The 17,978-nt window shown below is 40.0% G+C and overlaps 1 protein-coding gene across 9 annotated transcripts in view; it reads left to right on the top strand.

The window, feature by feature from the left end:
• The window catches only part of fat1a (FAT atypical cadherin 1a), an 86,373-nt gene that overhangs the window by 57,793 nt on the left and 10,602 nt on the right, over window positions 1–17,978 (top strand). For all 9 annotated transcript variants that reach the window (XR_009269409.1, XM_058767222.1, XM_058767533.1 and 6 more), the window contains 13 exons: window positions 131–341; window positions 1,345–5,415; window positions 6,052–6,248; window positions 6,704–6,857; window positions 9,584–9,817; window positions 11,144–11,533; window positions 12,565–12,779; window positions 13,188–13,325; window positions 13,416–13,559; window positions 14,466–14,663; window positions 15,910–16,732; window positions 16,819–16,950; window positions 17,386–17,543. Coding sequence is in view for 8 of the 9 variants with exons in the window: in XM_058767222.1 (XP_058623205.1) it covers window positions 131–341; window positions 1,345–5,415; window positions 6,052–6,248; window positions 6,704–6,857; window positions 9,584–9,817; window positions 11,144–11,533; window positions 12,565–12,779; window positions 13,188–13,325; window positions 13,416–13,559; window positions 14,466–14,663; window positions 15,910–16,732; window positions 16,819–16,950; window positions 17,386–17,543 (7,065 nt within the window). In the remaining variant the exon portion in view is untranslated. The remainder of the gene's footprint in view (window positions 1–130; window positions 342–1,344; window positions 5,416–6,051; window positions 6,249–6,703; window positions 6,858–9,583; window positions 9,818–11,143; window positions 11,534–12,564; window positions 12,780–13,187; window positions 13,326–13,415; window positions 13,560–14,465; window positions 14,664–15,909; window positions 16,733–16,818; window positions 16,951–17,385; window positions 17,544–17,978) is intronic.

The following is a 17,978-nucleotide window of genomic DNA, read 5'->3' as shown; positions in this document are numbered from 1 at the left end:
CAATCGACACGGAGGTGAATCTCCTGAATGTAAAGTGTTTTATGTGTTTCACATAAGCTTGTAACTAAAGTGTTGAAATTACTGGAGAATTGCTTTTTATATACCCCTTCCTCTGCCCTCCACACTGCAGGTACGAGATCAGGACATTCCTGTGAAGCGGAACCTGGTGCGTGTGATTGTAAATGTGCAGGACACCAATGACAATGCACCTTGGTTCTCTGGTTCACCGTATGTGGGCCGTGTGTTTGAGTCTGCTGCAATTGGCTCTGCAGTGCTTCAGGTCTCTGCTCTTGACAAAGACAAAGGGCAGAATGCTGAGATCATCTATAGCATTGAGTCAGGTAATCCATCTGGTTGATTTGATTGCTTTGACTTTTATCCAATTTGTCCAGGAAACTACATATTGTATACATATGATGTCTGAACACGGGAAAGCCAATAGTAATTAGAAAGAGACAAAGCATATAAGCCTATCCTGTCTTCTTTGTTTTAACATGGGATACTACTAAGAGATCCACAGGAGTGGCCAATGCTGGCCACTTAGAGTTGAAAACGTGGGAGATATTGAATGTGGCAGCCAAGGGTCCTGCAGTCCACCAAACTGTGAGAGTTTTGAAAGCAGAGCATAGCCCAGATATGACGCCAAGTGGCCTTTTGAGAATGCACATATTTGAAATGTCTGAGATTACAGAAGCTAATTGAAATGTACTGTGTGTGTGTGTGTGTGTGTGTGTGTGTGTGTGTGTGTGTGTGTGTGTGCATGTTTATGTGGTTTATGGGGACACAAATTTGTATAATAACATGGGTATGACAGAGGTATTACAATTTGAAGGTGGTTTATGAGGACACTGCCTATGTCCCCGTAAATCAAAAGGCTTAAAAAACAAACTAAATGGTTACTAAAATGCAGACAGTCTCCTGTAAGGGTAGGTTTAGGTGTAGGGTTGGTGTAGGACAATAGCACATACAGTTTGTACTGTATAAAAACCATTACGCCTATGGAGAGTCCCCGTAAACCACATAAACCAACATGTGTGTGTGTGTGTGTGTGTGTGTGTATGAGACAGCAAACATTGTTCAGGTCACATACTGAATGACTGACGCTCAGGCAGCTGATTAGTCTAAGACAATACAGATGCTTACTTTCTTTGACAAACTGAAATATTCATTATAGATTAATCAAAACAAACTAAAGGTTTATAATTTTTAACTTTAAATCAATGCACCCATAATTTTAAAATTAAATTAAGTTTGACACAAAATGTTTTAATTAACAAGTTCTGAAAATTAAAATCTAAACCTTTTAGCAAGTGTTTGATGCATCTTTGTCATATTCCTTCCTAGGAAACGTGGCCAATTCTTTTGCTATTGATCCTATCCTGGGCACCATCACTGTGGCGAAGGAGCTGGACCGTAGCAACAAGAACCGATTTGAACTAACTGTGAAAGCCTCTGACAAAGGCACACCACCACTTAGTGCTACTGCTGCTGTTGACATAACTGTCACTATTTCTGATAATGCCATCCCTAAATTTGAAGAGAAGGAGTTTTCTGCTGAAGTCAGTGAAACCGCTCTGCCTGGAGCCTTTGTGAGTCTAGTTACCGCCAACAGCCAATCATCAGTGTTCTATCAGATCAAAGACGGAAATGTAAATGGAGCATTTGACATTAACCCCAACTCTGGAGTGGTTGTGACCCATTCAGTTTTGGATTACGAGACTATTCCATCATACAAACTAACCATTCAGGGAACCAACATGGCCGGCCTGGCTAGTAACACTACTCTACTGATTCACTTGAAGGATGAGAATGATAATGCACCTATATTTATTCAAGATGAGTTCACTGGAATGGTCAGCGAGTCTTCTCCAGTGAACAGTGTAGTCCTCACCAAAGACAACACACCACTTGTCATCCGTGCTTTAGACACTGACCATGATGCTAACTCTAGACTGGTCTATCAGATTGTTGAGCCATTTGCTCATAATTACTTTGCCATCGACTCTAGTACTGGTGCAATCCGAACCATCAGCGAATTGGATTACGAATTAAGATCTGTGTTTCGCTTTTCTGTACAAGTCCACGACATGGGAATCCCCCGTCATTTTGCAGAGAAGGCTGCTAACGTTACTATTGAGATCCTGGACGTCAATGACTGCCCGCCTCAGTTCAACCAAGATCTATATGAAACCACAGTCTTAGTTCCAACTTACAAAGGAGTGGAAGTGATCACAGTCAATGCCACAGATGCAGACTCAGGTCCAAATTCAAGGCTCTTTTACTCTATTGTCGAAGGCAATATTGGAGAGAAGTTTAAAATGGACCCGGTCACAGGGGTTATCACTATTCAAAATGTCACTCAGCTTAGAAGCAGGTATGAGCTCAGAGTAAGGGTGTCTGATGGCAGGTTTTCTAAAACAGCTTTGGTAAAAATAAATGTCAGAGAGAATAAGGAGAGCACTCTAAGGTTCACCCAAGAATCATACAAGGCCTCTGTACCAGAAAATTCCTTAGAGAAGAAGACTTTAGCTGTAATAGTTGCAGTGGGAAACCAAGTCAATGAACCTTTGTTTTATACCATTTTGAACCCTGATAAGAGATTCACAATAAGCCGTACTTCGGGAGTACTGTCCTCTACAGGCATACCCTTTGATCGAGAAGAGCAAGGCATATTTGATATTGTGGTGGAGGTGACCAGAGAAGATAAGTCATTTGACACAGCCCATGTCCTTGTCACTGTGGTAATCGAGGATGTCAATGACAACCCACCTGTGTTTGTCAATTTACCATATCAGGCACTGGTGCAGGTTGACACAGAAGTGGGTCACATCATCACAAAAGTGATTGCGGTTGATGCAGATGTTGACAGAAATGCTGAGATCAACTACCATCTTCAGGAGCTAAATGAGTTTGTTCAGATCAGCATGGATGGTGAAATCTCACTAACAAAGAAGCTTGAGAAAGACTCCCTTAACACTGAATTTGTAATCACCGTTGTAGCCAGAGATGGAGGTGAACCAGCACTTTCCTCATCTGTTCAAGTGCCAATAATGGTTGTAAACAAAGCAATGCCTGTGTTTGAGAAAGCCTTCTACAGTCTGGAGATCTCAGAGAACATACCGTTACTGACGCCTGTTGTACACATCCAGGCTAATGACTCTGAAGGCCCTAGAATAGTGTACACAATCACAGAAGGGGATCCTCTTAATCAGTTCTCCATCAACTTCAATACTGGCGTCATTCATGTTGTAAAGCCTTTGGATTTCGAAACCCACCCAGCCTATAAACTCAGCGTTAGGGCCACCGATTCGCTAACCGGTGCCAAAGCTGAAGTCTTTGTTGACGTAATCTTGGAAGATGTTAATGACAACCCACCTGTGTTCCATTCCGAACTGTACAATGCAAGTCTTTCGGAAGCATCAGTGATCGGGACGTCCGTATTACAAGTCTCAGCTACTGATGCCGATACTGGTAACAACCAAGTTCTCTTTTATCAGATCGTTGAAGATAAAGATAAGAGCTCTGATTACTTTAGCATTGATCGTGACACGGGCACAATCTGGTCAACTCAGATGCTTGACCATGAAGAAAAACCCTCACATAAGCTGATAATTAGAGCAGTTGATGGTGGAGTACCTGCCCTTTCCAGTGAGGTCACTGTGTTAATTGATGTAACAGACCTTAACGACAACACTCCAGTGTTCTCACAGAATGTCTATGAAGCTACGGTCAGTGAACTGGCACCTCGTGGCCACTTTGTCACCCAGGTTCAGGCTTCCGATGCTGACAACTCAGATAGTGGTAAACTTGAATTCTCAATTACATCTGGAAATGAGGGGCAAAACTTTGCAATGGATCCAAACACTGGGGCTATAGTAATATCAAACCACCGGAAACCCCATATGGAGTCCCTCTACAACATCAATGTGTCTGTATCAGATGGTGTATTCAGAAGTTCAGCTATTGTGAAGGTCAATGTTATTAGTGCTAACTTCCACAATCCTACATTCAACCAGGTGGATTATGTAGTTGAGCTTCTTGAGAACTCACCAGTTGGAACATTGGTAGCTGAGGCTCAAGCAACAGATGAGGACTCTGGTACATATGGAAGACTCACTTATCATATAGTCAATGACATTGCAAAAGACAAGTTCTCAATCTCTGAAAATGGAGAGATCTTCACTTTGGAGAGTCTTGACCGAGAGAATGCACTAGAAAAAGTAATTCCAATTTCTTTAATTGCTAAAGATGGTGGTGGCAAAGTTGGCTTCTGCACTGTAAATGTGATCTTAACCGATATCAATGATAATGCCCCGCAGTTCAGAGCTGCTGATTACAGAGTCAATGTTGCTTCTGACATGCCAAGAGGAACAACCATACTTAAGATTGCAGCATCCGACATGGATGAAGGTAGTAACGCAGACATCACCTATTCTATTGAAGGAGATGCAGACAATGTTGAGGAGAATTTCGAAATCCACCAGTTTAGTGGTGTCATTGTAACAAAGGAAAGCCTCATTGGATTGGAGAATCAGCTCTACACGTTTCTTGTACGAGCAAAAGATGGCGGAAATCCTGCCAAGTCATCTGTCGTTCCCATTTATGTCAGGATTCTTGCTCCCGAGGTCCCGGTGCCAAAGTTCATAGAGTCCCACTACAGGTTTGCCATAGATGAAGATCTTCCTCTTGGTTCAGAAATAGATGTCATTCAGGCCGAAAGTGATCAACCAGTCTTTTACAGCCTGGTGAAAGGGAATACTCCTGAGAGCAACCAAGATGAGGTATTTGTGGTTGACCCCAGCTCAGGATCTTTGAAGCTGGAGAAGAAGCTTGACCACGAGAGCACCAAATGGTATCAGCTAACCCTACAAGCACAAAGTGAATATGATGGTAACAAAGTTGTCTCCGCTGTGGACATCAGTATCCAGGTCAAGGATGTCAATGATAATCGACCGCTCTTTGAGTCAAACCCTTATGAAGCTTTCATTGTGGAGAATCTCCCAGGTGGCACCTCTGTTATACAGGTAAAGGCCACAGACTTGGACTCGGGCACTAATGGCCATGTGGTTTACAATCTCGATTCCAACCAAGAGACAAAGGACATTGCAGAATTGTTTGCCATCAACAGTGAAACTGGATGGATTACCACATTAAAGGAACTTGACCGTGAGAAAAAAAACAAGTACACTGTTTCAGTCTTAGCCACTGACCGTGGAGACAAAGTCCAGCTGATGGCCAGTACCAAGGTGGATGTCACAGTGGTAGATGTGAATGACAACCCACCAAGGTTCACAGCAGAGATCTATAAGGGCACAGTAAGCGAAGATGACCCACCTGGTGGAGTCATTGCCATTCTTAGCACTTCAGACCTGGACACAGAGGAAAGTAACAAGCAAATCAACTACTTTATCACAGGTAGGTCTTATGTTGATTTTGTACTTCTAATTTAATTTTAGCAGTTGCATACCACCATTTTCATTTCAGTTGTATTTGATGGAGTAATTTATAGTACCAGCAATGAATAATCTTTGGGAAACCACTTACAGCTAAAGCGAAATATCCTATGATGTGCTATAAAATTGTCATGAGATTATAAATAGAAAACTGGATAATTTTCCCAATGACACTTTTGAAACAAAGCAAGAATGTTTCAGCCCTGGTGATAATTAATTAACGCGAACATCGATGCCAAGCGTGAGATGAGATGAGCACTTTCTGGCAGAGAATGGTCTCATTACATCCACTCGTCTTCGCCTGATCGTAGAGTGATGACAGAAATTGGCATAACAAGTCACACTGCCACTTATTTACATAGACGCTTCGTATTAATATTGTGAAGTCCAAGCAAATAAGAAGTGAAGCTTCATGAATGCCATGGAGTACACATTGCAAAAATATCTCACAATAACTTGTGAAATATAAGCAGTTATAAATTGAGCCATTACTGTAGCTACTACACATATAGCAGGAAACCACACAAATAAATAATAATTTTAACTGCCGTTCGCATTCATTAGTTTAACTGACATTTCTCATGTGTGCTCTCTGAAGGTGGAGACCCCTTGGGGCAGTTTGGCATTGAGCATACTCAAGGCGAGTGGAAGGTCTCGGTGCGGAAGCCTCTCGACAGGGAGGAGAAGGACAATTACTTGCTGAACATTACGGCCACTGACGGGACCTTCACAGCCAAGGCTGTGGTTGAAGTCAAGGTCTTGGATGCCAATGACAATAGCCCAATTTGTGAGAAGGTATGAATGTTAGTTTTGTGTGTATGTGTGTGTGGGAAGTGCATTGCAGCAAAATGTCATGTAGTCTGATTCTGTCAGTTAAGGGGAGGGCGCAGCCTACCCGCTGTGCATGCTAAATGGGACGAGACTTAGAGAGAAAGAGAGAATGTCAGGAGGGATTTGAAAAGGTCCTTATGTGAAATGCAGCATTTAAGAAACAAAGGGAGTGATTTTGCACTGTGAGAGGGTTTTGTGAGGGCTAATGTGCTTCTTTTACGTATTGTGTTCCTTTTTGAATAATGTTAATTTAATAGAACTCCTGTGGTGAAAATCTTTTAGCACTCTTTTTAATTTGGGGTCACAATTATCACCAAACTCTTTCTCTTTACTTTAATTTCTCTCTTCTTTTTGACACTGCCATCCCATTTGTGAAGTCACTTCTGCTTTTCACATGCCTCCCTTTCTGTTCTTTGCAGTCATTCTATATGGAAAGTGTCCCAGAGGATTCCCCTGCCGGTAGGCTTATCCTGCAAGTTTCTGCCACAGATGCTGACATCCGTTCCAATGCACAGATCTCCTACGAGCTGCTTGGGGCCGGATCAGAGCACTTTAGCATCGACTCTGAGACAGGTACGCATTAGTATTTAGTATTTGTATAGTTATATATTTAGTATTAGTATATAGAATCTTATATAAACACACGAGTGCTGTCAAACGATTAATCGCGATTAATCGCATCCAAAATAAAAGTTTTTGTTTACATAATATATATGTGTGTACTGTGTACATTTATTATGTTTAAATACACACACATACAATATATATTTTGAAAATATTTACATGTATATATTTATATTCATATAATTTATATTATATATAAATATATTTAAAATATAAACATAACTTATTTTTCTTAAATATATACATGCATGTGTATGCATTTATATATACATAATAAATATACACAGTACACACAGATATATATTATGTTAACAAAAACTTTTATTTTGGATGCGATTAATCGTTTGACAGCACTAATACACACACACACTAATGTTGAACAGTTTGCGGTCAGTAAGATTTATTTTATGCTGTTCAGCGCGAAAGCATTAAATTGATCAAAAGTGACAGTAACAACATTTATAATGTTTCAACTGATTTCTATTTCAAATAAATCCTGTTCTTTTGAATTTTATATTCATTGAAGAATCCTGAAAGAATATGTATCACTGTTTCCACAAAATATTAAAAGTGTCTACACTGATAATAAGACATTTTTCTCAGTATTAGCTGTAATTCTTACAGACCCCAAAAATCTGAACAGTCTAAGACCATTGCCTCCACAGCCAGACAAATATATGCTTTATAAACACAGAACATTTTCAACATCATTTACTTTTGCCCGCAGTCAAACACACATCCCATTTAAAACCATAATGATTTCTAATTTAATTACTTGTATAATTCCAGGGAAGGGTGTACACCCTTGGGCTTTTATTACTGTTTTACAGTGAATACCGTGGAATTCTGTTCCCAGTATTGTTCTTCTAATTTTTTTTTTTACTTGCCTGTTTTATTCACACAAACATATTAACACAAAATATTTTAATAAAGCATTTCAAGTGTTGCCCCACTTCAGCTATTAACTCAAATCAGCTGTCTCTCAACTGTGTGAATTAAACATCAGTTCCAGGCGGAAAGAGAGCAGAAATCAACAGTGGGTTTGTGACAGCGTCACACTGCTTCAACACAAAAGCTATTGTAAAGGCGCTACTCACTGGCCCTTTGATAACACCAAGTGTGAAGGCAGGGAATGCTGGCTCGCAAACTGAAGGAGCGCTACTGTTCTTCTGTGTGGGTTTAGTGTGCACAGAGAATTTCTTCGCTTAGCTTTTTTTCCCCTTCGTTCCGTCATGGAAAAGAAGAGTAGCATTATTGCAAGTTAGCAATGCCAAGTGTGCTCTCGTGCGAGCCAAACAGACCCCTGAAACCTGGAGGCTGCTTTTCCGAGGGTGACTTTCCCTTTGCTTCATTTCTCAGCTCACTCTCCGAGCAGCCCACATGCCGACTGCACTTTATTCTCCCTCGCTATTTCTCACATCTCTCTCCTCTTTAATCTTTTCTATTTCTTAAAGCCACTCAGAGCAAGGATGGTTTTAGCTTCCCTTGAGGGGGAACTTTTGGACACCCTGCATTCATTCCTCGTTGAGATGCTCTCCACCTAAAAGGTCGACACCAAACAGATGGCACACAAAAGGGCCATTTTAAATCAGTGACCGCTCCAATGGAACGTAGCTTACGCTTGCTGAAATTATTAGGTCAGATCAGTTCCTCATAAAAGAGACGATTGTCTCCTTCTCTCACTGCTTTTCTTTTGAGGGCGTTTTTAGAGTGTCCTCTTGACTTGACTTGACAGATGAGATAGTTTAAAGTGGAATTGGATTGTGTCTTGTTCATTAGTGCAGTGCCAGCTGATGTTTAAAGTGATTGATGAGGAGTGAATTTTGGGGGTTTTAGAAAGCGACAACTATAATAAATATACATAAAGAAGCTTTGCAGATATGAAGAATGAGAGAGCAATGAACTGTTTGTGTGTGTGGAAGCAGCATCAGGGATCCTTCAAACTAGAGTTTACATAAATCCACAGAAATTGCAAATGAATTAATGAGTTAGTTCACCCAAAAATGGAAAATTCTGCCAATTTTTATTTCTAATGGAACCTGAGAGATTTCTGTCCCTCTATTTAAAGTCCATGCAACCAAATGATGCTTCAAAAAGTCAATCAAAGACATTGTAAACAAAAGCTATTGTAAAGGCGCTACTCACTGGCCCTTTGATAACACCAAGTGTGAAGGCAGGGAATGCTGGCTCGCAAATTAAAGACATTGTAAACATTGTGATGAAACGATTTAATTAAGGATTTTATTTAAATGAAAACATTGATCAATGCACATACATAGTTCACATTAAATATGGTAAATCCTAAATCAAATCAGAAATCTCTTGGGTTTCATTAAAAATATCTTAATTTGCATTTCAAAGATGATCGAAAGTCTTATGGGTTTTGAACAACATTGTTTGATGAAAATGGTTTCAAAGACCCACAAAAGTTTTGTGAAGGTGACATTGTGTTGTGTGACCAAAAGTTTAAAAGATTTTACCTTTAAATGCAAAACACTCTGACACAGTTATGACCAATTTTGTACCGGTGACATTACATAATGGGCAGGGCAACTCAGCACGACACCGTAGTCGCAGCTGGTTTTAACAAAAACTCATTATTTACATGGAATATCTGTTATCTCTGGTGAAATTCTTGTTAGAACACAGTGTAAAGTGTGTTTTTGTTTTATCAGGTGAATTAAAAACACTCCTCCCTCTGGACCGTGAAGAAGAGGAGGCGCACAAGATGAAGGTGCGTGCTCTGGATGGAGGTGGACGCTTTTGTGAAGCAGAAGTTGAAATCACAGTCGAAGATGTCAATGACAACGCTCCACAGTTCACCTCTGACCCCTACACCTTCACTGTGTTCGAAAACACAGAGATAAACACACCTGTGGCTCGCCTGTATGCCTCAGACCTGGACACAGGTAAGATCTTCAATATTCAGATCAATGATATATTTATTTAAAACTATATCAAAATAGAAATTGTGTTTGTATATAAGTGTGGTTCCCTGAATATTCTCCAATTTTGCAACAGTATTGCCTGTCAGTGTTTATCTGTTGTGTTAGTACTTTCCCCTCTGATTTTCATTTGCATGGATTCCTCTCTTATCATCCTTTGTTCTGTTCTCCATATCCTCAAACAGATACATTTTGTGGTATGTGTAAATTCCTATTTCACTTACGTCTAGCCTAAATACAACCAATCTCTTATTCTTACCTCACACAACCTTAAGATCCCTGGTTATTTTTTGAAAGCCCCTAAAGTAGTAAAATACTACTTAAACTCTATTGATCGCTCATATGATGTGCTTTTACCTGCACTTACATTGGAGGTCTGACTAGCTTGCTGCATCATAGACTTGAAATGATCATAAGAAGGTGTTTGTCAAGTGATCAGTAGACTTACATGCATACTGAACTGTCATAAAGCAGCTGCATTGCAGTAATTTGGTCTGACTGAAACTTTGTAGAACACAAGAGATTGTGTTAACTGGCTATAATGAGAGAGTGTGTCTTGATAGATAGGATTGTACTAGCAAGCCACAAATGAGGCTTACTCAAAAATGCATTAGAGGGATTAGTGTACTCTATCTTCGTCTTGTTTGTTTGTGTGTGTGTGCTTTCCTCAATATAATAAGTGGCACTCACTCAAACTTGATATGCAGCTCAGGACCAGAGGTTTTACAACTGAATCTTTTGTAGGATGAATTTATAAGTCATTATAGTTAAGCAAATGAGACAAAGGGGGCAGTCATGGCCTAATGGATAGAGAGTCAGACTTGTAACCTGAAGGTTGCAGGTTCGAGTCTCAGGTCCGGCAGGAATTGTCAGTGGGGGGAGTGAATAACCAGTGCTCTCTCCAACTTCAATACCACGACTGAGGTGAGACCCTTGAGCAAGGCACCGAACCCCCAACTGCGCTGCAGCACTGGCTGCCCACTTCTCAGGGTGTGTGTTCACTACTGTGTGTGTGCACTTGGATGGGTTAAATGCAGAGCACAAATTACGAGTATGGGACACCATATTTGGCCACACGTCACTTCACTTCAAAGACACAGACACACTATAGGTTCTTGATTGGTTGTCCTTTCTTAGTAAGAAATATGACAAGAGCAAAATTCAGTGTTTCAGTTGTGCGTTAAATGAAGGAATAATTCACAAATATTACTGATAGAACCAGTGTTACTCTGTAATTGTTTGGGGTTAAATGTCTATATTAATCTCATTGTGCTTTGTGTGTATGTTTAGGTTCTAACGCAGATGTCCTGTATTCACTGCTGGACTCTGCTGATGGTGTGTTCTCCATCGACGAGGAGACAGGCGTCGTGCATCTGGATCATCCTCTGGACCGTGAGCTTCAGTCGCTCTACACCCTCCGTGCTCGCGTTACCGACCGTGGGAGCCCACGCCGTCTGTCCTCCCTCACGACTGTCAGTGTTTCCATCTTGGACATTAACGACAACCCTCCAGTGTTTGAGCGACGCGAGTACACTGCCACCATCGCAGAAGACATTCCAGTGGGCACCCAGGTGTTGCGGGTGCACGCAGCCAGCCGAGACACAGAAGCAGGCGCTGAGATTACATACTCCATTATCAACGGAAACGAGAGAGGAGCGTTCCGCGTCGACCCCCATACAGGTAAACACAGCAGCTTTGATGACCCTGTTGAGATCTCTGCAGCACTGGCACTCTGTTAAATTTTGAGTCGACTTTAAAGTTCTTATGCTTACATATATGGCACTTTATGGCCTGGTGCTGGATTATTTGTCTCATCTTATAACAATGTACTGTATACCCCAAACAATAATCTTCACTTTTCTCAGCATGTTCTTTCGGTTGTCCATCAAACACGTTTCCACCTTCCATAGGTGATAGGGCTTTTTCTACATATGCACCTAAGATATGGAACCTACTTTTAGATGAAATTGTGAAGCACAGTCACTTGGAATTTTTAAATTATATTGAATATTTTTCAAAAAATACTGAATATTTGTCAGCGCCAACAGCATTGTAGCTTTTGCGCTATGGACGTCCCGAGTTCGAATCCCGATCCCACCCCCCTCTCTCTCTCCCACTTCTCTTCCAGTCAGCTCTGATCTGTCCTATCACAATAAAGGTGAAAATGCCAAAAATAAATCTTTAAAAAAAAAAATTATATATTTTAAGTTGACTTATTATAGATTGTCAAATGTATTATTTATTTTTATTTTTTATGTAAAGCACTTTAATACATTTCTTTAAAGGCACTATACATTTATTATTCTTATTATTATTATTATTATTATTATTAACAAGCATTCAAATTGAGAAAATAGGGAACCTATAATTGTACACTATGTAGCATCTATGAGGCTCCCAAATACTCATACAACCGAAAGAACGTGGAGCACTTCACCCAAATATAAAGGATGCACAAAGATTCTTCTTCTGCCACTTTCCTTATCTTCCTTATTCCAATTGTTTTCTATTATATATTAGAAACAGTTTTTGTTTGTTGGTTGGTTTTTTCATTCATTTTATTCATTTAGTTGTTTATTCATTTACTTGTTAATTTGGTCATTTTATTCATTCTTTACTTTAATAATTTACTTAATTGTATGGAAAATAAATACTTTATTATTTAGATATTTTCCATGTACCTTGACATCTCATTGTCCTTTTCTTCCCAGGCGGTGTCTTCGTGATTGAGACTTTGGACTACGAAACGGCACATGAGTTTTATCTAACAGTGGAGGCTACAGATGGAGGAACGCCACCGCTCAGCGACATGGCCACAGTGAACATTAACCTGACTGATGTAAACGATAACAGCCCCATCTTCAACCAAGATATTTACTCTGCTGTGATCAACGAAGACGCAGACCTGGGAAAGACCGTGCTCACTGTGAGTCATCAGCTGCTTTTTCTGAAGCACTTCTGATTTCATTGTGCCCTGCACAGGTCTCTGTTACATCATCTCCTTAAATCAACACAGAGCAAAGAACATGCACACTAAACAAACACAGCCCAATGCCAAACTAAAGCTCAGCGACCCACACCAATCTTTAATCTGCAGTCTTCTATCTCGCTCTCACTCTGGTCATTTATTAGAGATGTTCATGCCTTATCATGCTGAATATAAATTGTCAGTGTGAAAGTGAGGCTTTGATACCCAGCTCTGTTTCACTTGCATGCCTTCTGATTTCCCTCGAGAGTCTCAGCCAATAGTTACTGGCTCATGAGGCAAGAAGGGCGAAAGGCATACCTGAGTAATCTTTATCTTAACCAGGTGTGTTTTTCTCTGTGTGTGAAGGTCATGGCTGATGATGCAGATGGTCCATCCAGTAATCAGGTGCGCTTCTCCATCATTGATGGCAATCAAGGCAGTCCTTTCACCATCGACCCCATCAGAGGAGAGGTCAAGGTGGCCCGCCAGCTCGACAGAGAGAAGGTACAGAACACTCAGGTGTCTCAGTAGCAGGTCCATTGGCAGTCTGTTCCTGAAACCTAATGATGACATTTTGTTTTGTTTATTTTTTAGACTTCAGGTTTCACTCTGACTGTGTTGGCCTCTGACAGTGGAAGCCCGGCTCGTTCCAGCAGCACTACAGTCAACATAGATGTCTCAGACATAAACGATAACCCACCTCTCTTCTCTCAGGCAAACTACAGCATCATTATACAGGTCTGATTCCTATACGATACAGTGATTTCACTGTCAATAATCTCTCTCCAATGCCTGCTTTTTCTAAGGAATTCACTAGACGCAGATGCATTGGAATGTTTTTGCATTCAAATAGCTGCAAAAAGTAATAATTCTTAATATTGACACGTGTCCTAACATTAGACAATGAAAAAAACAATGCAGTCGTTAGTTAAAATACACTAAAACTATTAAAATTGGTTTTCATTCAATAAAGAAATTTAAAAAAAATAAATAAATTAACTAAAAGCTTTAAAATAAAAAACAATAAAAAAATGTTTGAATTAATTAAAGCTTTCAAATCTTTAGCTTTTTAGTTCAAGTTGAAATGCTGTTAAAAATTATATAAAACAATAAATAAAAGCATATGAAATTACCAAAACTTTAACTAAAATAAAAATGAAAACTGAAGATCTAAAAAATAAAAGCTAATTAAAAATCACTGAAATAAGTAAAAAAAAGAATGTATATTAAATAAAAATTATAAAAATGTACATGAAAGTAAGCAATAATATTCTAGTCTAATTTTTATGATGCAAACAAATATCAACAGATAATAGATGATAATGTATGCCCTAGAAAATAATGACTCCCTACATTATTTCCCACAGCTTATTGAGTTTCACGCTGAAATTCATCATTATGGAAGTTAAATGCATTTCGAATACTGTTCCCATTTGCCTTTTGAAACATTGCTCTAAGGAAAAATCATTATTAGTCACCAGATACGTCTGTGCTTGCTGGCTCATATTAAATATAATCATAGCTTCTCAATGTGAGCTGTAAAAATTGTTACATGCCAAATTTGCCTTAAGATATAAAAAAAAAGTGTGAATGTTGTAGGTCTAAATTATAAAACCTTTAATACGTTCTACATATGTTGTATAGGAGAACCAGCCAGCCGGTACCAGTGTTCTCCAGCTGACCGTGTCTGACCGTGATGCCTCCCACAATGGACCTCCTTTCACATTTTCTATCATCAGTGGGAACGAGGGTGATGCCTTCCAAATCACTTCTCAGGGCGTGCTGGTCTCTGCGGCAACTCTGAGCCGTCAGACCCAAGAGTTCTACCTCCTGCAGGCCCAGGTGAGACCTCAATCTCTCCCTCTGATTCTCCAACTCTCACTGAAGCTGTAGGGGTCTTGTTCAGTTTTCACTGGAGGTCTGAAGGGATAGATGAATAGTAGAGATGAGATGAAGCAGTGCTTGTTCAGTACTCCCCACACAGGCCAGGCATGGTCAGTGGAGTATGATGAAGGAGCAGCCATGAACACCTGAGCAGAGTCGAGCACCTGTAAGAAAATGATTACAGCTGTCTAATTCCCAGTCTCCTCTTCTTTTAGGTGTTCTGTTTCCTTTGTTCAGTAGGAGGTCATTCTATGCAATGGGCCACTTTTCAATTTTGAAAGTAAATTTAAAGTAGTTTTTGTAAGATTTTAAACAAAAGGTGTCTTTAAGTCTTAATAAATTGCATTATGCCATCTCATCAGTTATATTAAATTAATATATGCTGCTTCTTGGGTTAACCGTACTGATATGTGTATGTATCAAAATAAGAAACTAACTTTTTAAGACTTTTTCAAAGGACAGATGCTGTTATGTATATTTTTGATTCATGAAACATTTTATTATGCTAACAGGGTTGATGTACTACATAAGACACAACCTCTAGTCTTTGAATTAATACATTATCAACAAATTTATATGTATATATCATCATTTTTTGTAACTTTTTCATTAATGTTTTATTAGGGCTACAAATTGCACCCGTTTTGTAAAATTGTGAAATGGGAGGCAAAGTGATAGGTACAAGAGGACAGAACAGAATTAAATAGCATGAGCCAGGCTCAAACTTGTGCAGCTGTCCATTGTTTCAAGAGTAAATCCAGGCTCGAGTGCTCCCTCTACTGACTGTGACTGCACATTTTGCATGTGGAGGCTGATAATAAGTGCCAAAGTCGTTCTGCCCTTAATACTCAATTTCACTTCAAACAGCTGACTTGATAATTTGGCACCATATGTTAGAAGACTAATAATCTGTTGTTTTAGTTAACAACATTTATGATCCTTGCTGTTCTGTGCTGTAAAGTGAGATATATCATAGGAGGTATGAAAACAATTAACTGTGTTTTGAAATTAGACTCCATTATGAGTTCTTACTTCCTAGTGCATACTAACGCAAACATCATTATTATATTGTTGTTACATTATTGTATTGTTTAAAATTAGTGTTAGTGATTTGACACCCAAACCCCAAATATTAATCCTAGACATCTAAGTTTGCAACTGATGATTTTTAATGGTTGCAATTCTGAATCCTCTTTTGCCCTAGGTAACAGACAGCGGTCGGCCACCATTGGTCTCCACAGCATTTGTGAGTGTACGTTTGATTGAGGAGAGCATCTACCCTCCTGTCATTCTTCCCCTGGACATCTTTATCACCACAGCAACAGACGAATACTCAGGCGGGGTCTTGGGTAAAATCCACGCCACCGATCAGGATGTTTACGACACTCTAACCTACGGCCTCGCACCCGATAGTTCTTCCACCTCCGAAAACACTGGCCTCTTCTCTGTCTCCCCTGCTGATGGGAAACTTGTAGCCCGTGGGAATCTGGATGCTGGTCAATACGTCCTTAACATTACAGTGACAGATGGTCGTTTTACTGCAGCTGCCCGAGTCAATATTCACGTTCGGCAGGCAACAGCACAAGCGCTCGATAACTCCATCGCTGTGCGATTCTCTGCAATAGCACCAGAGGAGTTTATTGGAGATTATTGGCGTAACTTTTTGCGGGCTTTACGGAACATTGCCGGTGTCAGACGCGGAGACGTGCAGTTAGTCAGCTTGCAACCTGCTGCTGATGCCTCCGGTGACCTGGAAGTACTTCTAGCTCTAGAAAGGTCAGGAAGTCCATTCCAGCCCCAGGAGGTGGTGTACAGGAAGCTGAACGCCTCAGTTGGGGTAATCGAAGAGATGACTGGAGTGCGTATTGTACGAGTTATGAAGAAACTCTGTGCTGGTTTGGACTGTCCTCTTAGTTACTGCCAAGAAACTGTTTCCTTGGAGACGGGAGCAGTGTCGGCCTACAGCACAGCTAGGATTAGTTTTGTTACGCCACGTCACATGCGTACTTCCAAATGTCTCTGTGAAGGTAACACAAATATACGGAAACCAGATATTTCAAAGATGTATTTCACTTCCAGTCTAGAGTGATGATAAGCCTTTTATGTGTGATAGGTGCTGAGTGTCCTGTCCTGAGCAAACTCTGTGAGGGAAGCCCCTGTCCTGATGGCATGGAGTGTGTAGAAGATCCCACGCACACCAAATTCAAATGCATCTGTCCTGAGGGAAAACAAGAAGAGTGCTCAGGTATAAACAGACATATTAGTGCAACTCACACTCTCTATTAAAGCACCATATTGAGGCCACATTCTTTTATTAGTGCTACTTGCTTAAAGAGTTAAACTTGTCCTGCTGTATTTATAGTACAAAACAATAGATGTGTATTAAATAAAGGGAGCAAGCAATGCATGGAGATAAGTGGGGGTTTGTATAATTTATATACTTTTAAAGTGTTTCATATTTTTAAATAGATTGTATTATTTGCATGTTAGGTGTTTAAATTGAACTGATGATATCATTGCATACTGAATTCTGATTGGTTTGTGTTTTTTACAGCATTGCAAGCACTAATGTTTTGTTCATGAATTGGACGTTTAGTTTTGCTGCATTAGAAATGGACTGTTGGTGTGGGCATTATGATAACGTCACTTATAATTTGTTTTGGTTTGCTCTGTGTCTTAGAGAGTCAGTCATTAACATTCAGCGGAAATGGATATGCACGATACAGGCTGATGGAGAACGAGAATAAGGAAGAAATGAAGCTGTCCCTCAGACTCAGAACATTCTCCACCCACGCTACTGTAATGTACGCCAAGGGCACAGACTACAGCATACTGGAGGTGAGTGTGTACTCTTAACCCCCTCAATCCTTCCAAAAAAAGTAGAGAAAACAGAATGAGAGTTATTCTGGAGCTGGGAGAAGAGAGGGGAGATCTTTCTCATGCATTTTCCCTTTGGTGAGGGAAAACCACACAGCTGACAGAAAGAGCAAAGGAGTCTGGGACTGAAATGCAAGCAGTGTCATCTCCCTACTCTTAAATTATAATAATCTGTTTCTGCTTATCCCTGAAGCATCATTCCTCATTTCATCTGTTTAATCAATCTGCTATTGCCATAATACTTTGATATCACAGCTGAAGTACTTCTTAGAGTCATCTTATTGGCTGTTTAAAAATAACTGATAAACTGCCTACTTGGACATTCATTTTTATAGGCACACATTTTTGGCCGTCATAAGCTTGTTTTCTGTCCAGAAACGGTGCTGACACAGAATA

This window comes from Onychostoma macrolepis, chromosome 01 (genome assembly GCF_012432095.1).
Source record: "Onychostoma macrolepis isolate SWU-2019 chromosome 01, ASM1243209v1, whole genome shotgun sequence".
NCBI lineage: Eukaryota > Metazoa > Chordata > Actinopteri > Cypriniformes > Cyprinidae > Onychostoma > Onychostoma macrolepis.
This window is presented reverse-complemented; position numbering and strand designations above follow the sequence as displayed.